Source organism: Telmatherina bonti (assembly GCF_933228915.1).
Source record: "Telmatherina bonti genome assembly, chromosome: 9".
NCBI lineage: Eukaryota > Metazoa > Chordata > Actinopteri > Atheriniformes > Telmatherinidae > Telmatherina > Telmatherina bonti.
Window position 1 is genome coordinate 39,632,398 of NC_136627.1, and position 22,968 is coordinate 39,655,365.

At 49.8% G+C, this 22,968-nt stretch overlaps 1 protein-coding gene across 3 annotated transcripts; it reads right to left on the reverse strand.

Annotated features, from left to right (window-relative positions):
* pgm2l1 (phosphoglucomutase 2-like 1) lies at window positions 1-22,740 on the reverse strand. Of its 3 annotated transcripts, XM_079246298.1 has the most exons (14): window positions 21,975-22,737; window positions 15,344-15,511; window positions 14,958-15,064; window positions 13,876-13,960; window positions 12,670-12,753; window positions 12,215-12,411; window positions 11,835-12,024; window positions 11,658-11,755; window positions 11,383-11,563; window positions 11,185-11,278; window positions 10,963-11,092; window positions 10,686-10,875; window positions 221-354; window positions 1-140 (listed from the first exon to the last, which is right to left on the reverse strand). In XM_079246298.1, the coding sequence occupies exons 1-14, from the start codon at window positions 22,050-22,052 to the stop codon at window positions 38-40; spliced, it is 1,839 nt and encodes a 612-aa protein (XP_079102424.1). In that variant the 5' UTR covers window positions 22,053-22,737; the 3' UTR covers window positions 1-37. The 3 variants fall into 3 exon arrangements, with proteins under 3 accessions (XP_079102424.1, XP_079102425.1, XP_079102426.1); XM_079246299.1 differs by lacking the exon at window positions 13,876-13,960 and having other exon boundaries at window positions 14,958-15,041; window positions 21,975-22,738; XM_079246300.1 differs by lacking the exons at window positions 1-140; window positions 221-354 and adding an exon at window positions 372-5,438 and having other exon boundaries at window positions 21,975-22,740.
* Between the last annotated feature and the right edge of the window lie 228 nt (window positions 22,741-22,968).

The following is a 22,968-nucleotide window of genomic DNA, read 5'->3' on the forward strand; positions in this document are numbered from 1 at the left end:
CAGCTGTGATGCCATCAACGGGAAACAGGAGGTGGAGCTAAATGAAGCGGCAAATCAGGTTGTTCTTTTCCGGTTCCAGGAAGTCATCCAGCAGAGCGGACGTCACCTTGCAGAGCTCCTCCTCCAACCTGGACTGGTCACTGCCAAAAGACACGTGAGGTCACAGAGTCACTGCCCACATGTAATGATGTCATATATATGAGGATTATTGTCAGCTGACCTTTTTCCCGGTGCGGCGCAGAACTCGGTGTAGTATTTGACCTTAGGTTCGGTGCCGCTGGTCCGCAGCGTGGCCACGACGCCATTCTGCAGCGTGAAGGTGATCATCTGACTGCTCTTGGACATGGGAAGCACCTGCACAGGTACACAGGTAGCCGAGAGATGAACAGGTAAACACTCTGCTTCTGAAATGAAGAAGAGTTGGTCGGATTCTCTGAAGGATAGAGGTCGACCGATATGGGTTTTTCAGGACCGATACCGATGATTAGTAGTAGTTAGAGGAGGCCGATAACCGATATTTGGAGCTGATATTCATTTGCATTAAAAGTGTAAAAATTGGCGTGAAAAAATTGAATAATGCAAACTGAACTTCATTGAAATGCCTAAAGCATGTTTATTGAATCACACTAAAAGAAAATAATAGCTGCAGAATTTAGTGGCTGAATTTCCTACACTCAGAAACATCTCTCAGAAAGTTGAATAAAAGGTTATATAAATAGCTCTGAAATTTTCCCACAGAAAATACAGTAAAATTTAAATAAAACTACAATGACTTGTCTTTGTTTTAAGTTCAAACACAACAAAAATACAGGGAGTTCTCAGCAGCACCTCTGGAAAGTTAAATAAAAACTTATAATAGCTCCCTGAATTTTTTCACAATTTCTTTTCTTGGTCCACTGTGACGGTTTGGTAATTTCATTCTGACGAGGATAAACGTATTTATTGACGGCATGAAGCTGGCGTGTAGAAATCTATACAGTAGCCACATCGTTGTATAAGCTGTAGGGTTCGAAGCGTGAGAAAAAGTAACGGCTTACTGTTTGGAAAGTACGGTGTATTTTCCCCATTGCTAAAACATCGTCTGCAGAGCGTTTGGAGCCAGATCGACAAACTCATTTTATGGTAAAAGCTAAAGAGCCTCCACCTTAGTGCTCCTATAAACAGTGAACTAAGTTTTTTATGCACTCTCTCTTAATCACACACACATGCTTCTCTACCATGGACTGTTTCCATCTCGATATTATCAGCAGTCTTCTTTTAAATAATTCACAGACATGTTGGGACGTAATACGATTAGCAGAGCTACCGCTAAGGTTTACTCTGCTCTTACGTTATTCTGCTGCTCACCGTAACGTTAGTAGTAGCTGTGAGATGAAGAGTACTCACAATTTCGGAAGAGCTTTCTGCATTTACCTTTGACACGTGTTTTCTGTCTCACACTAGAAAACTTTTCCTCTCACTCTCCAGTGTGTGAGGACAGCTTCTTCTTCAGAGACTCTGCTGCTTAACCAATCAGAGGACGGGGTGAATAGTGCAGGAGAGAGGCGCTGCTGCATCTGAGCCAAAATAACCCAGTTTTAAACTGATTTCTTCATATCAGCCGGTAGGATTAAAAAAGGCAGATGCCGATATACGTCAAATTTCCAAATATCGGCGCCGATAATCGGCCCGACTGATAATCGGTCGATCTCTACTGAAGGACACCCTCCGCTGGCCCCAACGTTCCGAGCCCAGATGTTTTTCTGCGGTCATTGTTTTATCTGATGGCTACTTCAGCACGTATATTGAACATCCTGTTGGAAAGTACTTCGGCTGGGTGTTGGCTTTTAAACGTGCAATATCAATAAAGCTGATATTGAAGTCCGCCTCAGACCAGAAAAGGTCCATAGAACTCCTTCAGCCTGACGATGGCGGTGTCCAGCAACGAGTTCTGGGATTACCGCCACGACAGGCACCAACGACCTTACAGCCACAGCTCCGGCCGGCCGCCTCAGCAATAGAGGTAACGGAACACAGCCCATTCGGACTCAATGTCCCCCGCCTCACTCGGGACATGGTTGAAGCTCGCTCTGATGGGGGTCTCTGCCAGACGTTCCCAGGAGACCTGGCTGGCCTCCTCCCGCACTGTCTGAGTCAAATCACAACCAGGTGGTAATCATTTGAAGCTCCGCCTCCCTCTCCCCACTCACGTGTCCAAGGCATGTGGCTGCAGGTCCAACAGGAGTGATCCATTATCGCCCTGCGGCCCTGAGTGAGGGACATGTGGACATATGTGGAAGATGGTATCCGGTTTGGACAATCCATGACGAGCCCACTAGTTCAGACACTAAACACCAATGTGGTTCAGATCGGAGGGGTGTGGGGGGGCATTCCTCTCAATCACATCCCTCCCAGTCTCTCTGTCATCACCCAGTGAGCACTGCAGTCCCTCCTGCAGAACTAAGCTCCTCTGAGGACCCCAAGCAAGGTGGGTAGTCTAACCTATCAGGACCCGTTAACCTGCTGAGGAGGGGGCAGGCCACCCTCTGTCCACTGTGATAAACCAGGTCCCAAGTCAGGGATCAGGGATGAGGAAGCTGGACCTTTCTCCAGATGCAACTGCAAGTGGAAGAGGGTCCAACACCCCAGAGCCCAGGTTCTGCATGCAGCCTGACTGTATCGAGCTGGTACCTTAACCTTGGGCATCAGTTCTGGCTTCTTCCCCACAAGTGGGGACCTTCCACACCCTAGAACTGGGTTCTGTAAAGTGGTTCATGAAAAGGAGCCATATTGAGCCAGGATTGTCAAAACTTAGGAACCAAGACCAGAGGCCTCACTTCTAAACCTGTTCGTAGCAACGATGACTCCAGGTGATGGAAACCAGGAAAACCTACCTGGTTTCTAAAGCAGCACGTCCCACACTTGTTTCCTTTATAAATCAGGATCAACAGTAAATTTTGTCACGTGAGGAAACATCTGGCCACGCCCACATGTTGGCTATAAAAGGTCAGGTAAACACCCCTGATAAATATTAATCCATCTCATTTCCATGACGGTTCTGCAGGAAAAAAACAAAAAAGAGGAATTTTCTGGAAAATGAGGAAGAAATTCTAATGGATAATGTTGTAAAATGTAAAAATATCTTGATTTTTCAAAAGTACAAACTCTTCTCACATAGATACTACTTCAAATTAGGTATTTTTTTCTGAGGATTTCATGCCGGTTCGGAGGGTGTGCTGCAAGGACGATTTTTCTGCATATTTTTGGCTCTTTCAAGACTTGTTATGATGAGTCTCCATGGCAACGAAAGACTTGTCAAGATCAACTAATTAAACTCTCCCAAATCAGGATTATCAGCGAAACAACACATCAAATCCTGATGAAGTTGAAAAGAAAGAGAAGAGGATGCAGAGTGGGAGTCAGACAGAGGAGAAAGTGATGGAGATTTAAACCATTTCTCCCGACCGTCGTCATGGGTAATGTGAGATCGCTAGCTAACAAAACGGACGAGCTCGAGATGCTAACAAGGTCTCAGAAAGAATACAGAGAGTGCAGTATTATGTGCTTCACTGAGACATGGCTGCATGAACACATCCCTGACTGTAATGTGTCTGTACCGGGCTTTAAAACGGTCCGTGCAGACCGCAGTAGACAACACAGCGGAAAGCTAAAGGGTGGTGGAATTGCAGGGAGGCAAGGAGAGCAGTTCTGCTGCTAATCAGGGTATCTGACCCCGACAAGACCACCTTGCCTTTGGAGACCCTGCCAGAGGGTAATGTTCTTTTTGCTATCATTTTAACCCTTTAAGAGCTACATGGAAAAAGTCCACCAGAACCTATTTGCACACTTTTGCATGCTGTGCTGCCAGTTTGTGGAGCATTTTAATGTGCTACACATCAATACAACCTTCATGTTTCAAGTTTTAATAGTCCGTGTCAATATAAACCAAACAGCAAAAGAAAAGTGCAGTAAACCATAAAAAACGAAAATAACCAGTTGATTTTGCCAGAGCTTCATCCCTCTAAACTTTCATTCATTCATTCATTTTCCGAACCGCTTATTCCAATTCAGGGTCGCGGGGAAGCTGGAGCCTATCCCAGCTGGCTTTGGGCGACAGGCAGGGTACACCCTGGACAGCTCGCCAGTCCATCGCAGGGCCACACAGAGAGACGAACAACCACACATGCTCACTCACTCCTAGGGGCAATTTAGAGTAACCTATTAACCTAACATGTCTTTGGATGGTGGGAGGAAGCCGGAGTACCCGGAGAGAACCCACGCATACACGGGGAGAACATGCAAACTCCACACAGAAAGGCCACTGACCAAACCAGCCAAGGATCGAACCAGCGACCTTCTTGCTGTGAGGCCACAGTGCTAACCACTGCGCCACCGTGCAGCCCTCCCTCTTCAAATCAGACAACTTTTCTTATTTGCAATTTTACAGCCATTTTTTACAAACAGTAACAATCGATCAAGAATGCTTTATTCATCCCCGAGGGGAAATTCAGGTTCCAATACAACCCGTCCAAGGTTTCTACAGACAGACACATAACAAGAATAAACACAGATCCCAGATCCGGTCCTACTGAGGCCTTGCAGCCCGCTTCATCCGGCGCCGCCTTTCAACATATAAGACCAGAGGTACATTAGGATTGAGAGAAGAGGGCAAAAACCAGGTGCCAGACTGCGCCTCATGGGGGTGCAACACAGAGTCCAGCTGGAGGTGAGTCAAGGGTGTGTGCGGACCGCAGCCAGATGCCACGGTCTATGTGGATACAGGAGCGTGGTGGGCAGAGCTTCAGTGAACATCACAATCCTTTCCCAGGTGGTTCCCGGCTCCAAGGCCTTCCGGGGACCCGAATCCAGATAAGATAGATTATTTGGGTTTTAGCCAGGAAAACATTTTGCTCCCAACTTTTAGTCCAGGTCTCACGCCTGCAACTCCAACAGCCTGATGTTGGGGGGGGTCAGTTTCCACCAATACAAGCAGACATCTGCTCCATGCTGGAATCGATTCGGCGGACCAGCTCCGGAACCAGTTTGCCTGTTTGGGCCAGATTGGCATCCTGTTTGTGATCCAGCTCGGTCAACACCTGAGTCTGTGCACTGCTTGCAAAGTAGATTCCTCCACAGAATTCAGACAGCCTGTCAGTTCCTGCCCATATCTGGCAGATTTTCAGGTAGATCAGAAATCCGCTAGCTCCAATCAGCAGAAAACCGAGTACCATAAATCCCATCTTGTAAACATCCTCCACATCCTCAACTGAGAGAACTACCATCACATTGGTCTCAACTTGGCCCACGAGTCCAGAACGTACCCAGCCGGGTGAGTCTCATCAGGACATTTGGGGTCCCCTCTGCCCGATCTCTGGGATGAAAATATTAGATCGATTGTGTTCAGAGACCAGACAATCATATCCATGATGTAGGAGGAATAGGAGATGTACAGTGAGGCTCTGAAACAGACAGGACAAAGAAGCAGGACAGAGTGCAACTTCCTGTCACTTCCTGTTTCCACGGGTCTTCATGTGCAGAAAACGGCATGATGCCGACAATGTGAGGGTGTCCCAGAAAGTTCTGGAAACACCAGATCAGATGCATGAAGCACGATTACTGTATTTTGTCACTAAGCGTTTTCTCCTGATGTTCCAGCGACCAGAAACGGAAACGGAGCTCTGACACACTACGAATACTTCAGATGCAATTTCTCTGGACTTTTCTGCAAAATAAGTATTGCTCTTATGTGGTTCAGGGTTTTGCTATGTTGCTGCTATGTTGCTGCTAGGTTGTTGCTTTGTTGCTGCTATGTTGTTGTTATGTTGCTGCTAGGTTGTTGTTATGTTGCTACTAGGTTGCTGCTATGTTGCTGATAGGTCGCTGCTATGTTGCTGCTAGCTTGTTGTTATGTTGCTATGTTGCTGTCATGCTGCTGTGTTGTTACTAGGTTGTTTTTATGTTGCTACTAGGTTGATGCTATGTTGCTGCTAGGTTGCTGCTATGTTGCTGCTAGGTTGCTGCTATGTTGCTACTAGGTTGCTGCTATGTTGCTACTAGGTTGCTGCTAGGTTGCTGCTAGGTTGCTGCTAAGTTGCTACTAGGTTGCTGCTAGCTTGTTGCTATGTTGCTGCTAGCTTGTTGTTATGTTGCTGTGTTGCTGCTATGTTGTTACTAGGTTGTTGTTATGTTGCTACTAGGTTGATGCTATGTTGCTGCTATGTTGTTGTTATGTTGCTACTAGGTTGCTGCTATGTTGCTGTCATGCTGCTGTGTTGTTACTAGGTTGTTTTTATGTTGCTACTAGGTTGATGCTATGTTGCTGCTAGGTTGTTGCTATGTTGCTACTAGGTTGCTGCTAGGTTGTTGTTATGTTGCTACTAAGTTGCTGCTATGTTGCTAGGTTGCTGCTCAGTTGTTACTAGGTTGTTGTTATGTTGCTGCTAGGTTGTTGCTATGTTGCTGCTATGTTGTTATGTTGTTGCTATGTTGTTTCTATGTTGTTATGTTGTTGCTATGTTATGTTGTTGCTCTGTTGTTGCTATGTTGTTTCTATGTTGTTGCTATGTTGTTATGTTGCTGCTATGTTGTTATGTTGCTGCTATGTTGCTGCTATGTTGTTACTAGGTTGTTGTTATGTTGCTACTAGGTTGATGCTATGTTGCTGCTATGTTGTTGCTATGTTGCTGCTAGGTTGTTGTTATGTTGCTACTAGGTTGCTGCTAGGTTGTTGTTATGTTGCTGCTAGGTTGTTGCTATGTTGCTGCTAGGTTGTTGTTATGTTGCTACTAGGTTGCTGCTAGGTTGTTGTTATGTTGCTGCTAGGTTGTTGCTATGTTGCTGCTATGTTGCTATGTTGCTGCTATGTTGTTATGTTGTTGCTATGTTGTTTCTATGTTGTTATGTTGTTGCTATGTTGTTATGTTGTTGCTCTGTTGTTGCTATGTTGTTTCTATGTTGTTATGTTGTTGCTATGTTGTTATGTTGCTGCTATGTTGCTGCTATGTTGTTGCTATCTTACAGCTATGTTGCTGCTATGTTGTTGCTATGTTGCTGCTATGTTGTTTCTATGTTATGTTGTTGCTATGTTACTGCTATGTTGTTATGTTGTTGCTATGTTGCTGCTAAGTTGCTGCTATGTTGCTGCTATGTTGTTGCTATGTTGCTGCTATGTTGTTTCTATGTTATGTTGTTGCTATGTTACTGCTATGTTGTTATGTTGTTGCTATGTTGCTGCTAAGTTGCTGCTATGTTGCTGCTATGTTGTTATGTTGCTGCTAAGTTGTTGCTATGTTGCTACTATGGTGCTATGTTGTTGCTATGTTGGTATGTTGTTGCTATGTTGCTGCTAAGTTGTTGCTATGTTGCTGCTATGTTGTTGCTATGTTGCTGTTATGTTGTTGCTATGTTGCTGCTATGTTATTTCTATGTTGGTATGTTGCTGCTATGTTACTGCTATGTTGCTGCTATGTTGTTGCTTTGTTGTTTCTATGTTGCTAGGTTGCTGCTATGCTGTTAGGTTGTTGCTCTGTTGTTGCTATGTTGTTTCTATGTTGTTGCTATGTTGTTATGTTGCTGCTATGTTGTTGCTATCTTACAGCTATGTTACTGCTATGTTGTTGCTATGTTGTTATGTTGTTGCTATGTTGCTGCTAAGTTGCTGCTATGTTGCTGCTATGTTGTTATGTTGCTGCTAAGTTGTTGCTATGTTGCTACTATGGTGCTATGTTGTTGCTATGTTGGTATGTTGTTGCTATGTTGCTGCTAAGTTGTTGCTATGTTGCTGCTATGTTGTTGCTATGTTGCTGCTATGTTGTTGCTATGTCGCTGTTATGTTGTTGCTATGTTGCTGCTATGTTATTTCTATGTTGGCATGTTGCTGCTATGCTGCTAGGTTGCTGCTATGCTGTTAGGTTGCTGCTATGCTGTTAGGTTGCTGCTATGCTGTTAGGTTGCTGCTATGCTGATAGGTTGCTGCTATGCTGATAGGTTGCTGCTATGCTGATAGGTTGCTGCTATGCTGAAAGGTTGCTGCTATGCTGCTAGGTTGCTGCTATGCTGTTAGGTTGCTGCTATGCTGTTAGGTTGCTGCTATGCTGTTAGGTTGCTGCTATGCTGATAGGTTGCTGCTATGCTGCTAGGTTGCTGCTATGCTGCTAGGTTGCTGCTATGCTGTTAGGTTGCTGCTATGCTGTTAGGTTGCTGCTATGCTGATAGGTTGCTGCTATGCTGAGAGGTTGCTGCTATGCTGTTAGGTTGCTGCTATGCTGTTAGGTTGCTGCTATGCTGCTAGGTTGCTGCTATGCTGCTAGGTTGCTGCTATGCTGCTAGGTTGCTGCTATGCTGTTAGGTTGCTGCTATGCTGTTAGGTTGCTGCTATGCTGATAGGTTGCTGCTATGCTGATAGGTTGCTGCTATGCTGATAGGTTGCTGCTATGCTGTTAGGTTGCTGCTATGCTGATAGGTTGCTGCTATGCTGCTAGGTTGCTGCTATGCTGATAGGTTGCTGCTATGCTGCTAGGTTGCTGCTATGCTGTTAGGTTGCTGCTATGCTGATAGGTTGCTGCTATGCTGATAGGTTGCTGCTATGCTGTTAGGTTGCTGCTATGCTGATAGGTTGCTGCTATGCTGATAGGTTGCTGCTATGCTGTTAGGTTGCTGCTATGCTGATAGGTTGCTGCTATGCTGATAGGCTGCTGCTATGCTGATAGGCTGCTGCTATGCTGATAGGTTGCTGCTATGCTGATAGGTTGCTGCTATGCTGTTAGGTTGCTGCTATGCTGATAGGTTGCTGCTATGCTGATAGGTTGCTGCTATGCTGTTAGGTTGCTGCTATGCTGATAGGTTGCTGCTATGCTGATAGGTTGCTGCTATGCTGTTAGGTTGCTGCTATGCTGTTAGGTTGCTGCTATGCTGATAGGTTGCTGCTATGCTGATAGGTTGCTGCTATGCTGATAGGTTACTGCTATGCTGTTAGGTTGCTGCTATGCTGTTAGGTTGCTGCTATGCTGATAGGTTGCTGCTATGCTGTTAGGTTGCTGCTATGCTGATAGGTTGCTGCTATGCTGTTAGGTTGCTGCTATGCTGATAGGTTGCTGCTATGCTGTTAGGTTGCTGCTATGCTGATAGGTTGCTGCTATGCTGATAGGTTGCTGCTATGCTGATAGGTTGCTGCTATGCTGATAGGTTGCTGCTATGCTGCTAGGTTGTTGTTATGTTGCTACTAGGTTGCTGCTAGGTTGTTGTTATGTTGCTACTAAGTTGCTGCTATGTTGCTAGGTTGCTGCTCAGTTGTTGCTAGGTTGTTGTTATGTTGCTGCTAGGTTGTTGCTATGTTGCTGCTATGTTGCTATGTTGTTGCTATGTTGTTTCTATGTTGTTATGTTGTTGCTATGTTGTTATGTTGTTGCTCTGTTGTTGCTATGTTGTTTCTATGTTGTTGCTATGTTGTTATGTTGCTGCTATGTTGTTATGTTGTTGCTATGTTGCTGCTATGTTGTTTCTATGTTATGTTGTTGCTATGTTACTGCTATGTTGTTGCTATGTTGTTATGTTGTTGCTATGTTGCTGCTAAGTTGCTGCTATGTTGCTGCTATGTTGTTATGTTGCTGCTAAGTTGTTGCTATGTTGCTACTATGGTGCTATGTTGTTGCTATGTTGGTATGTTGTTGCTATGTTGCTGCTAAGTTGTTGCTATGTTGCTGCTAAGTTGTTGCTATGTTGTTGCTTTGTTGTTTCTATGTTGGTATGTTGCTGCTATGTTGTTGCTATGTTGCTGCTATGTTGTTGCTTTGTTGTTTCTATGTTGCTAGGTTGCTGCTATGCTGATAGGTTGCTGCTATGCTGATAGGTTGCTGCTATGCTGTTAGGTTGCTGCTATGCTGTTAGGTTGCTGCTATGCTGATAGGCTGCGGCTATGCTGTTAGGTTGCTGCTATGCTGATAGGTTGCTGCTATGCTGTTAGGTTGCTGCTATGCTGATAGGTTGCTGCTATGCTGTTAGGTTGCTGCTATGCTGATAGGTTGCTGCTATGCTGTTAGGTTGCTGCTATGCTGTTAGGTTGCTGCTATGCTGATAGGTTGCTGCTATGCTGTTAGGTTGCTGCTATGCTGTTAGGTTGCTGCTATGCTGTTAGGTTGCTGCTATGCTGATAGGTTGCTGCTATGCTGATAGGTTGCTGCTATGCTGTTAGGTTGCTGCTATGCTGATAGGCTGCGGCTATGCTGTTAGGTTGCTGCTATGCTGTTAGGTTGCTGCTATGCTGATAGGTTGCTGCTATGCTGATAGGTTGCTGCTATGCTGTTAGGTTGCTGCTATGCTGATAGGTTGCTGCTATGCTGTTAGGTTGCTGCTATGCTGTTAGGTTGCTGCTATGCTGATAGGTTGCTGCTATGCTGTTAGGTTGCTGCTATGCTGATAGGTTGCTGCTATGCTGATAGGTTGCTGCTATGCTGATAGGCTGCGGCTATGCTGTTAGGTTGCTGCTATGCTGTTAGGTTGCTGCTATGCTGCTAGGTTGCTGCTATGCTGATAGGTTGCTGCTATGCTGCTAGGTTGCTGCTATGCTGATAGGTTGCTGCTATGCTGATAGGTTGCTGCTAGCGTGAAATGTTCTTTTTTTTAATTAGCATTTTTTGTGGAAATTACCGACATATTAATCGATCAGCTGTTTCCATCCGCAGTAGAAAAAAACATGAAAGAACACATACTGATTTGAGGTCCGGCTGGCTGCTGTCGTATCCCGTGGTAACGTCTCTGATGTGGATGATGCTCACGCCACCACATGTCTTTGGGTATGAACCCTGACCATCAAAGTTTCTAATACGTCCGAAGATTTTCTTGACTGTGGGGGGGTCATTACAGATGACGTAGGAGGTCTTTGATAGGTGGTAACCATACCTGGAAACAGGAAGTCAACAAATACAACAGTCAATCAGGTCATGAGGAATTTACTGATGAATTATTGATCCATACCCATTGGCTTACGTCTTGTAGATGTTATGCAGCTGCTGGTTCAGACTCAGGTGCCTGCTGTGGAGGTACGATGCCATTTCTGCAACCACCACGGCGGCGCTCACGCCGTCCTTGTCTAGGACCATACTGCCACACAGGAAGCCTGTAGACAGGTGATTCAGGTTCACCAGTTTGCTTCTGGTTCTCAATCAGTTTTAAGACAAAGTCCAACTGGAAAAAGACGGGAAACATTACCGATCGACTCCTCGAAGGAAAAAATGACCTTTTTTCCAGATTTGGAGAGTTCGTGGATTCTGTTCCCAATCCATTTAAATCCAGGAAGAGTTTCCTGTTTGGAAGAGATAATATCATCACCATGGCAACAGCAACCTTTAAGCAGAGAACAAGAACTAATGATGAGGACATGTGGTGAGGAGTTAACGGGACTCTGACCTCGAAATGGAAACCCTCCACACGAGCCAGTGCCTGCAGGATCTTGGACGACACTGTGGTGGCCAACATGTAGACGTTCTGAGTGTTGGCTGGTTCTGGTTGGCTCTCCTTCCAGCTGAAGAACATCCACCAACCCAGCAGAGCTGCCAGCTCGTTACCTGTAAACACCTTCCAGCCACACCTGCAGCAGAGTAATGACAGGTAAACACACAGAGAACAGTATGTCAAAAACACACCTGCAGGTGTTGGTGCTCTGAAGACCCAACATCCCGTACCCGTCAGATTTCTCTGCCACAGCCAGTCGGTCAGCGTCAGGATCTGTGGCCAGAACAATGGGAGCGTTTTCCTGCTCTGCCAGGACCAGAGACAGCTCCTGGACCACAGAACAGAACAAGGTCCAGATCGGAACCCAAATCTTGGAATTTACCAACTGCTCTACAGATTCATCCTACCAGCACAGATTCTCCTTCCTCTGGGTTCGGACAGCGCACCGAGGAGAAGTCCGGGTCTGGGTCTTTCTGCTCAGGTACCGGGATCGGTGGAGCGAAGCCGAACACCTGAAAGGCCTGCTGGACAAATGAGTGTCCGACTCCATGGAAGGACGAGTGGACAAACTTCAACGGACTGCTGCTGTTTAGATCCCTGAGACAAACATGTCATGGTGCTTTGGGTCGTCTAAACATCATCACGTCACCATTTCACGATATGACACAATGTCATCACATCATATATTAAAATCATGACATGTCACCATATGTCATGACTCCAAATGTCATGTCACAACATGTTTTCAGGTCATCACATGTTGGAACGTTGCAGGAATTCAAGATACCTGTGGAAGCAGAGGGAACCCAGTTCGTCCATGTAGCAACTGTTGATCTGGGTCAGGGGGTCGGTCCTCAGGGTGCAGCGGTCCACCAGCTCTTCATCCCAGCACAAGGGGCTCCAGGGCTCCAGCTGCTCCTCTATGCAACGCAGGATCTCCTTGTCATGGGGCGAGGCAATCTGAGCACCGTTACACCAGTACACCTGCAGACAGGTGAGACCAGGTGTTCAGATGGCTTCAGGGAAGAAAAGAAAATGTTTGAGAAGTTGCTGTTTTCATCTGGACAAATTGAGAAAACTTGTCCGAATAACAAAACCAGAATTGACAAAAATGGCTGGTCCAGTTTCTAATCCACAATGTGAATTTTTCCTACACACAGATGGGTGCATTGTCTGAAACCTTCATCTCATCTTATCTACGCATTTTTTTCACTTCACATTTTTCTTCGTTTTGTCTTTCACCTTGTATCCATTGTCTTCTTTGGGATTATGCGAAGCAGTGATCATCACTCCAGCTGCTGCTCCCAGTCTCCTCACAGCGTAAGGCTGCAAAACAAACAGTATGATTTCATCACCCAAGCACTGTAGGGTACCCCGCTGGCTGGACGATGTCAAACAGCCCACACTGAGGTAGGCGGGGCCGGCGTCCGCCTACGGTAGGCGGGGCCGGCGTCCGCCTGCGGTAGGCGGGGCCGGCGTCCGCCTACGGTAGGCGGGGCCGGCGTCCGCCTACGGTAGGCGGGGCCGGCGTCCGCCTACGGTAGGCGGGGCCGGCGTCCGCCTACGGTAGGCGGGGGCCGGCGTCCGCCTACGGTAGGCGGGGCCGGCGTCCGCCTACGGTAGGCGGGGGCCGGCGTCCGCCTACGGTAGGCGGGGCCGGCGTCCGCCTACGGTAGGCGGGGCCGGCGTCCGCCTACGGTAGGCGGGGCCGGCGTCCGCCTACGGTAGGCGGGGCCGGCGTCCGCCTACGGTAGGCGGGGCCGGCGTCCGCCTACGGTAGGCGGGGCCGGCGTCCGCCTACGGTAGGCGGGGCCGGCGTGGCTACATATGGTTTGGAGCCCGCCTACCTACCTACTTCAGTGTAACCAGTTCATATCTTGGTATTATCTGTGGTATGAAGGTTCGCTGCTAATGCTGCAAACGGTGTCTTGGGAGAAATGTAGGGGTAATTTGTCATAATCAGATTATGCTGTCTACACGATGACTGAAATAATCTGATCACTACATAAATCCAATATTGATCAGGATTTTTCCTGTTCATTTAAAGGTAGGGTCGTAATATTTCTCAGAGCCGTGTTCCTCTGGGTGAAGTGGTTCCTCGTCCTGAAAGTAGTCTATACATTCTGTAATCATGAACAATAAGAAATATAGTTAGACCCGGCTCGGTTTATTTGCCTCCTCATGATAAACAGCAGAAAAAGAGAAAATCGTTGGTTGAAAAAGGTGCAGATAAAATGGATCACGCAAGGAGCAGAACCAGACGGGGAGGAGCCAAGACCGGGCGCCACTTTCACATCTTGCTAGCTCTCCAATATTACATACCCCAGCTTAAGAAGGGTTCATTTTTCAATATTCACATTTTTATTCTTTTCACAGTGGCGCAAAAGCTGTCACGTCTGAATGAGTCATGGGAACTCCACCAGCTGTGTGGAGGTGATGCTTCCTCACCACGTATGGCGTCGGAACGAATGTGGAGAAGAGATGGACGGGAACATTTCTGCTGAGCATCACTGCTGCCGCCAACTTTGCCAGCCTGAAACAACAGAAACAAACTTCATGGATAATCCGCTTCCATTAAGATGGACAAACAGGCTTCTATCAGCCTCCAAGCGGCAGTCAGTTTGTCCCTGTGAGGTTTCTGTAGAAACTGACTGCTGTTTAAATTCATTTCTTATTTCCAGCTTGTCCTACTGTGATACAATCAGGTTGAAATACTTTGAATGTTTCAGGTTGGAAAATTAGATAACTAGAAACAAACAAAACAAAACAAAACAAAAAAAAAAGAAAAAAAAAAGAAAAATTGACATTTGAAGATGGGAAAGGTAATGTTGGGGAGCTAGCAAGATGTGAAAGTGGCACCCTGTCTTGGTCCCTCCCCTTCTCTAGGCCCCTCCCTTGTCTTGGCTCCTCCCCCTCTGGTTCTCCTCCTTGCGTGATCCGAGGCTTTTTTATTCGCAGCTTTTTCCACCAACGATTTTCTCTTTCTCGGCTGTTTAGCAGGAGGAAGCAAATGAACCGAGGCGGGTCGGGAAATCCTTCCTGCATTTTCTCAGCCATGTTTGCCTTCTAAGTTTCTTCTTCACTACTTTGTATTTTCATCCTAACACGCTGTTTATATGCAGGGTGTGGCTATCAGGTATGTTCTGCTGGAGGGGGAGGAGGGGAGCTGGGAGAACATAGTTTAGGAAAGTTTTTACAGATTTACAGTAAACTGAGGGGTCTAACTATATTTCTTATTGTTCATGATTACAGAATGTATAGACTACTATCAGGACGAGGAACCACTTCACCCAGAGGAACACGTCTCTGAGCAACATTACATACTGGAGATTTAATCCTAAACGTTAAACTAAAAGTAGAGAAGAAACTTTCATCACAATAACATCAAAACTTAAAATTACTGGAATAAAATAACAAAAATAGTAACATATTAGAAATACCATTAAACTTAAGAAAAGGTGGACAGATGATAGATTCTGGTGTCATGACTACGGTGATGGCTGGACTTGGTCCTGATGCTGCAGACTCACCTCTGACTGCTGCAGCCGCTCTCCTCCTGTCCTCTGGTGTCGAAGCCGACAACCACTCCTCTGCTGCTGAAGTCGCCAAGATACCTGCACAGGTATGAGTACAGACCCTGAAAAAGGAGAAAGCATCACATAGCGAAGAGCCAGTTTCTGTCCAGGTAGTCCATGCGGGGTTCATACACAACCAGGCTGCTTCAAAACACCACAAGTTTGCATTTCTGTCCTGATTCAAGTTTTCCTTGATCTGATGATCTGAAATGTGACTCCATCTGAGTGACGGTGTCAGCGCTGCCTTCGGTTTCCCTGGGAATTCAGAGAACTTCTAAAAAACCGCTGAATCCAGTGAAGAGGATTTAGGGGGACCGGATCAAGTTTTACTGGTCTGTTACCTGCGTTGACTGGATGACGGTGAGGTCGTTGATCCGGTTGAATCCGGCTCCCATGGGCGCTCTGAGTCCAGCTGTACCGAAGCTCATCCTGCCGCAGAGTCTGGACCTCAGATCGTCCAGACGACCTGATGCCACCAGAGAGACCACCTGAGCCCGGGTCCAGCGGTTCTGCAGGGGGGTTAGGGATAGAAAACGTTGTTATTCCTGGTCAGTGAATACGGAGACGGAAAGGACTAGTCCTGACTTCATCCTGGTTCTGATGGAAACTCCCATTTACAGTTCAATCAGCTTCATTAGAACCGCTTCACGACCACGTCTCAGGAACCTTCACAGAAACATCAGGTCCAGTTCCATCAGAACCGGACCAGGGAGGTCGGCCGTCAGAACCGGGTCAGGGAGGTCGGCCGTCAGAACCGGACCAGGGAGGTCGGCCGTCAGAACCGGGTCAGGGAGGTCGGCCGTCAGAACCGGACCAGGGAGGTCGGCCGTCAGAACCGGGTCAGGGAGGTCGGCCGTCAGAACCGGGTCAGGGAGGGCGGCCGTCAGAACCGGACCAGGGAGGTCGGCCGTCAGAACCGGGTCAGGGAGGTCGGCCGTCAGAACCGGGTCAGGGAGGGCGGCCGTCAGAACCGGGTCAGGGAGGTCGGCCGTCAGAACCGGACCAGGGAGGTCGGCCGTCAGAACCGGGTCAGGGAGGTCGGCCGTCAGAACCGGGTCAGGGAGGTCGGCCGTCAGAACCGGGTCAGGGAGGTCGGCCGTCAGAACCGGGTCAGGGAGGTCGGCCGTCAGAACCGGACCAGGGAGGTCGGCCGTCAGAACCGGGTCAGGGAGGTCGGCCGTCAGAACCGGGTCAGGGAGGTCGGCCGTCAGAACCGGGTCAGGGAGGACCGGTCGGGGTGGAGAGGACGGGAAAGACAGATCAACATGTTCAGCAGCTTTTATTCTGAAAGTCCTGCAGGAAGAGGAGGAACATGCTGATGATGTCATACAAGGAGGAAGAGGAGCAGAGAGATGAAGAAGAGCTCAGTGCATCGTGGGACTCATCATTTACAAACTGAAATCTATCAGATAAATCTGACTGGAACCAGTCTAATGCGGTCCCTTTAATCCCAATAACATGTTCCAGCCTCTGTAGCAGAATATTGTGATCAATAGTGTCGAATGCAGAACTGAGATCTAAAAGAATGAGTCCAGACAGAAGTCCTTTATCTGAGGCCATGAGAAGATCATTAGACTTTCACCAGTGCTGTCTCTGTGCTATGATGAGCTCTAAATCCTGATAAGCAGGTTGTCTGACAGGCGAGCAGGTTGTCTGACAGGTGAGCAGGTTGTCTGACAGGTGAGCAGGTTGTCTGACAGGTGAGCAGGTTGTCTGACAGGCGAGCAGGTTGTCTGACAGGTGAGCAGGTTGTCTGACAGGTGAGCAGGTTGTCTGACAGGTGAGCAGGTTGTCTGACAGGCGAGCAGGTTGTCTGACAGGTGAGCAGGTTGTCTGACAGGCGAGCAGGTTGTCTGACAGGCGAGCAGGTTGTCTGACAGGAGAGCAGGTTGTCTGACAGGTGAGCAGGTTCTCTGACAGGTGAGCAGGTTGTCTGACAGGCGAGCAGGTTGTCTGACAGGCGAGCAGGTTCTCTGACAGGTGAGCAGGTTGTCTGACAGGTGAGCAGGTTGTCTGACAGGCGAGCAGGTTCTCTGACAGGTGAGCAGGTTGTCTGACAGGCGAGCAGGTTGTCTGACAGGCGAGCAGGTTGTCTGACAGGTGAGCAGGTTGTCTGACAGGTGAGCAGGTTGTTTGACAGGCGAGCAGGTTGTCTGACAGGCGAGCAGGTTGTCTGACAGGCGAGCAGGTTGTCTGACAGGCGAGCAGGTTGTCTGACAGGTGAGCAGGTTGTCTGACAGGCGAGCAGGTTGTCTGACAGGTGAGCAGGTTGTCTGACAGGCGAGCAGGTTCTCTGACAGGTGAGCAGGTTGTCTGACAGGTGAGCAGGTTGTCTGACAGGTGAGCAGGTTGTCTGACAGGTGAGCAGGTTGTCTGACAGGTGAGCAGGTTGTCTGACAGGTGAGCAGGTTGTCTGACAGGTGAGCAGGTTGTCTGACAGGTGAGCAGGTTGTCTGACAGGTGAGCAGGTTGTCTGACAGGCGAGCAGGTTGTCTGACAGGTGAGCAGGTTGTCTGACAGGTGAGCAGGTTGTCTGACAGGCGAGCAGGTTGTCTGACAGGCGAGCAGGTTGTCTGACAGGCGAGCAGGTTCTCTGACAGGCGAGCAGGTTGTCTGACAGGCGAGCAGGTTGTCTGACAGGTGAGCAGGTTGTCTGACAGGCGAGCAGGTTGTCTGACAGGTGAGCAGGTTGTCTGACAGGCGAGCAGGTTGTCTGACAGGTGAGCAGGTTGTCTGACAGGCGAGCAGGTTCTCTGACAGGCGAGCAGGTTGTCTGACAGGCGAGCAGGTTCTCTGACAGGTGAGCAGGTTGTCTGACAGGCGAGCAGGTTGTCTGACAGGTGAGCAGGTTGTCTGACAGGCGAGCAGGTTGTCTGACAGGCGAGCAGGTTGTCTGACAGGTGAGCAGGTTGTCTGACAGGTGAGCAGGTTGTCTGACAGGCGAGCAGGTTGTCTGACAGGTGAGCAGGTTGTCTGACAGGCGAGCAGGTTGTCTGACAGGTGAGCAGGTTGTCTGACAGGCGAGCAGGTTGTCTGACAGGCGAGCAGGTTGTCTGACAGGCGAGCAGGTTGTCTGACAGGTGAGCAGGTTCTCTGACAGGTGAGCAGGTTGTCTGACAGGTGAGCAGGTTCTCTGACAGGCGAGCAGGTTGTCTGACAGGCGAGCAGGTTCTCTGACAGGTGAGCAGGTTCTCTGACAGGTGAGCAGGTTCTCTGACAGGCGAGCAGGTTCTCTGACAGGCGAGCAGGTTGTCTGACAGGCGAGCAGGTTGTCTGACAGGTGAGCAGGTTGTCTGACAGGTGAGCAGGTTCTCTGACAGGTGAGCAGGTTGTCTGACAGGTGAGCAGGTTCTCTGACAGGTGAGCAGGTTGTCTGACAGGCGAGCAGGTTGTCTGACAGGCGAGCAGGTTGTCTGACAGGTGAGCAGGTTCTCTGACAGGTGAGCAGGTTGTCTGACAGGCGAGCAGGTTGTCTGACAGGTGAGCAGGTTGTCTGACAGGTGAGCAGGTTGTCTGACAGGCGAGCAGGTTGTCTGACAGGCGAGCAGGTTGTCTGACAGGTGAGCAGGTTGTCTGACAGGCGAGCAGGTTGTCTGACAGGTGAGCAGGTTGTCTGACAGGCGAGCAGGTTGTCTGACAGGTGAGCAGGTTGTCTGACAGGCGAGCAGGTTGTCTGACAGGTGAGCAGGTTGTCTGACAGGCGAGCAGGTTCTCTGACAGGTGAGCAGGTTGTCTGACAGGCGAGCAGGTTGTCTGACAGGCGAGCAGGTTGTCTGACAGGTGAGCAGGTTGTCTGACAGGCGAGCAGGTTGTCTGACAGGCGAGCAGGTTCTCTGACAGGTGAGCAGGTTGTCTGACAGGCGAGCAGGTTGTCTGACAGGCGAGCAGGTTGTCTGACAGGTGAGCAGGTTGTCTGACAGGCGAGCAGGTTGTCTGACAGGCGAGCAGGTTGTCTGACAGGCGAGCAGGTTGTCTGACAGGCGAGCAGGTTGTCTGACAGGCGAGCAGGTTGTCTGACAGGCGAGCAGGTTGTCTGACAGGCGAGCAGGTTGTCTGACAGGCGAGCAGGTTGTCTGACAGGTGAGCAGGTTGTCTGACAGGCGAGCAGGTTGTCTGACAGGCGAGCAGGTTGTCTGACAGGCGAGCAGGTTGTCTGACAGGCGAGCAGGTTGTCTGACAGGTGAGCAGGTTGTCTGACAGGCGAGCAGGTTGTCTGACAGGCGAGCAGGTTGTCTGACAGGTGAGCAGGTTGTCTGACAGGCGAGCAGGTTGTCTGACAGGTGAGCAGGTTGTCTGACAGGCGAGCAGGTTGTCTGACAGGCGAGCAGGTTGTCTGACAGGCGAGCAGGTTGTCTGACAGGTGAGCAGGTTGTCTGACAGGTGAGCAGGTTGTCTGACAGGTGAGCAGGTTGTCTGACAGGAGAGCAGGTTGTCTGACAGGCGAGCAGGTTGTCTGACAGGTGAGCAGGTTCTCTGACAGGTGAGCAGGTTGTCTGACAGGTGAGCAGGTTCTCTGACAGGCGAGCAGGTTGTCTGACAGGCGAGCAGGTTGTCTGACAGGCGAGCAGGTTGTCTGACAGGCGAGCAGGTTGTCTGACAGGCGAGCAGGTTGTCTGACAGGTGAGCAGGTTGTCTGACAGGTGAGCAGGTTGTCTGACAGGTGAGCAGGTTGTCTGACAGGAGAGCAGGTTGTCTGACAGGCGAGCAGGTTGTCTGACAGGTGAGCAGGTTGTCTGACAGGTGAGCAGGTTGTCTGACAGGTGAGCAGGTTGTCTGACAGGAGAGCAGGTTGTCTGACAGGCGAGCAGGTTGTCTGACAGGTGAGCAGGTTGTCTGACAGGTGAGCAGGTTGTCTGACAGGTGAGCAGGTTGTCTGACAGGTGAGCAGGTTGTCTGACAGGCGAGCAGGTTGTCTGACAGGCGAGCAGGTTGTCTGACAGGTGAGCAGGTTGTCTGACAGGCGAGCAGGTTGTCTGACAGGCGAGCAGGTTGTCTGACAGGTGAGCAGGTTGTCTGACAGGCGAGCAGGTTGTCTGACAGGTGAGCAGGTTGTCTGACAGGCGAGCAGGTTCTCTGACAGGCGAGCAGGTTGTCTGACAGGCGAGCAGGTTCTCTGACAGGCGAGCAGGTTGTCTGACAGGTGAGCAGGTTGTCTGACAGGCGAGCAGGTTGTCTGACAGGCGAGCAGGTTGTCTGACAGGCGAGCAGGTTGTCTGACAGGTGAGCAGGTTGTCTGACAGGCGAGCAGGTTGTCTGACAGGCGAGCAGGTTGTCTGACAGGTGAGCAGGTTGTCTGACAGGCGAGCAGGTTGTCTGACAGGTGAGCAGGTTCTCTGACAGGTGAGCAGGTTCTCTGACAGGCGAGCAGGTTGTCTGACAGGCGAGCAGGTTGTCTGACAGGTGAGCAGGTTGTCTGACAGGTGAGCTGCTGGTTTTCATGCGTTCTCTCCGACAGGATAAAGATAGAAGGTCCGTGTGGGAAACTGATGACATTTACAGAAGAGTTCATGGAGGCAGATGGCAGCGGTAACTTTTCAAGCTGCACTCCATGTTCAGAAACTCTGACAGGACTTTAGCGCAGAATAAAAGCTGCAGCTCTGGACCAAAGCCGGACCGCCATGAAAACAGCTGATTCATGATGGGTTTAAACAGAAAGAGAAGAGACTAAATGCCTGGATTGAAGCGGGTTTCTTCACGCATCAGTCAGCTCATCGTTCAAACCGGCTTTAAAATTGGTTTGCATCAACGCTTTGTATCAGCGCTTCTTTTAAGTACATTTTAACAAACATTTTGTTTTTCCAACCAATGATTTCCTCATGCCTTCTGACAAGTCCTAACTGACAGCGTGGGAAAGTCAGATCAGCTGAGATCCTGTCAACCAGGCCCCGGTCAGCTCCACGCCATCCCAGCCGGAGCCCCAGTTCCCGGTCGGTCCAGTGGGCAAGAAGGGGGCGTGACTCCACTACACCCCCACCAAACAACAGCTACTGTCACTCAACTCAACTTTATTTATAGAGCACTTTAAAAGCAATCAAGACTGGCCAAAGTGCTGCGCACACACACACACACACACAAGATAGTTAAAACACAGGACAATTTAAAATACGTAGACTCAGTAAATTCAGGCAGGCGTGTCCTGGCAGAGGAGGAGGTGCAGGAGACGGAGACATAAAGACAGAAATGAGACTAAACACCTCTGATGTGTTGCATCACTTCTAGACGTTTGGCAGCAGTTTGGTTCCAACATGATGGTTGGAGGTCGGAGACAACAGCTGAACGGGACACGTTACCATTTAGTAGCATGTTATGTAGCGTCTCCACTATCTGCACACATCTGCAGCTGTACAACAGGTTTCCTCCTGGGCATGGAGGCACCTCCACCTGCCTCCATCTGCCCGATGGCCGCTACACCACGTCTGGCTGTGGAGAACATCGTTCTGTTCCTCTGCTCTGGAAATTCCAGAAGTGGACTGGGACTGGCGTACGGTGGGTTAGACATGAGGCCCCGGGTCTGGTGACCCTGATCCATCCCTCTGGTCCAGCTGCTGCAGGCCCAGGCTGCTTTTACCTGGTTGGTGGATGTAAACATGACGTCACTCAGGTGATCAGACAGGACTGTTGAACAGCTGACAACCCTGACGTGCATCATCCAGGCAAACATCGGGACCAGCGGGTCTGCAGCCCTCTGCTGACCCATCTTCTGGCTGCAGAACCGGACAATGTAACCCCATCCAGCGGTCCTGGTTCTGGTTCCTGGCTGCAGGACACGCGCAAAGCGCGTGAACCCACCGCTAGTCTCCTGTACTGAAGGGTTTGTTTGCCGAACTTTCTAGAAGACTCCCGCGGGCTGAAACTGGCAAGTTTGATCCGGTTTCTGGGTGCAGGGTCTCGTGAACCTGTTTTTATCAGGGAGTCTGGTAAAGAGCCGAACTGGAAGCTGTTTGTTACTAAAACCAGCGGTAACTAACTCACCTGGTCCCACGTTAACCACTGCTGTACCGCCTCGTCCAGCTGCGGGTCGCCGGAGCTCAGGCTGACCTCCAGCTCCATGCTAGCAGAGCCGACAGGCGGGCTAGCGGCGGAGTTGGTGATCGGAGGCTGATGCGGTGATCCCCGTTCACACTACCGGACGCCGCTGGCGCGTGAGCTGACCGGCCGGTTGTCTACCGGAAGCTCGTCACACAGAGGCAAACGTTAACGGCAGCTACTCGGACAGAAAGCCGGCGTTCCTCCACAATCTGGAACCCATCAGAATCTGTCACGGCAGGGGGCGATAGCGCGCATTTCTGCACGGAAATACATGACGACAAATGTGCGCGATCGGTCACAGATTCATGGGTTACAGATTTAGGTGTAACACCGGCTCATAGTGGGAAGCCCGCGGAGAGCTAACGGGGAGCTGGCGCCGAGCTAACGGGGAGCTGGCGCCGAGCTAACGGGGAGCTGGCGCCGAGCTAACGGGGAGCTGGCGCCGAGCTAACGGGGAGCTGGCGCCGAGCTGGCGGGAGCTAACGGGGAGCTATCGCCGAGCTAACGGGGAGCTGGCGCCGAGCTAACGGGGAGCTGGCGCCGAGCTGGCGGGAGCTAACGGGGAGCTATCGCCGAGCTAACGGGGACCTGGCGCTGAGCTAACGGGGAGCTGGCGCCGAGCTAACGGGGAGCTGGCGCCGAGCTAACGGGGACCTGGCGGGGAGCTGGCGCCGAGCTAACGGGGAGCTATCGCCGAGCTAACGGGGAGCTGGCGCCGAGCTAACAGGGTGCTAACGGGGAGCTGGCGCCGAGCTAACGGGGTGCTGGCGCCGAGCTAACGGGGACCTGGCGGGGAGCTCGTCAATGAGCAGTCTTCACCAAGGCCGGCTCTAGGAATGATACATGCTGGGGCAGAAATGTGAACGGTGCATCTTGCATGCACATCATGCTTCAGCTGTTTGCGTTGTTTTAAGTGTGAATAAACGGATTACACTTC

Bases quoted from the DNA above. Each gene is read 5' to 3' on its own strand.
- pgm2l1 (XM_079246298.1), bottom strand. From the start codon at position 22,052: ATGGAGCTGGAGGTCAGCCTGAGCTCCGGCGACCCGCAGCTGGACGAG. The intron at 11,564-11,657 runs GTACGGGATGTT...ACTCTGCTGCAG, and splicing joins GTGGCAGAGAAATCTGACGG to GTGTGGCTGGAAGGTGTTTA. The intron at 10,876-10,962 runs GTAAGCCAATGG...TCCTGTTTCCAG, and splicing joins CTGCATAACATCTACAAGAC to GTATGGTTACCACCTATCAA.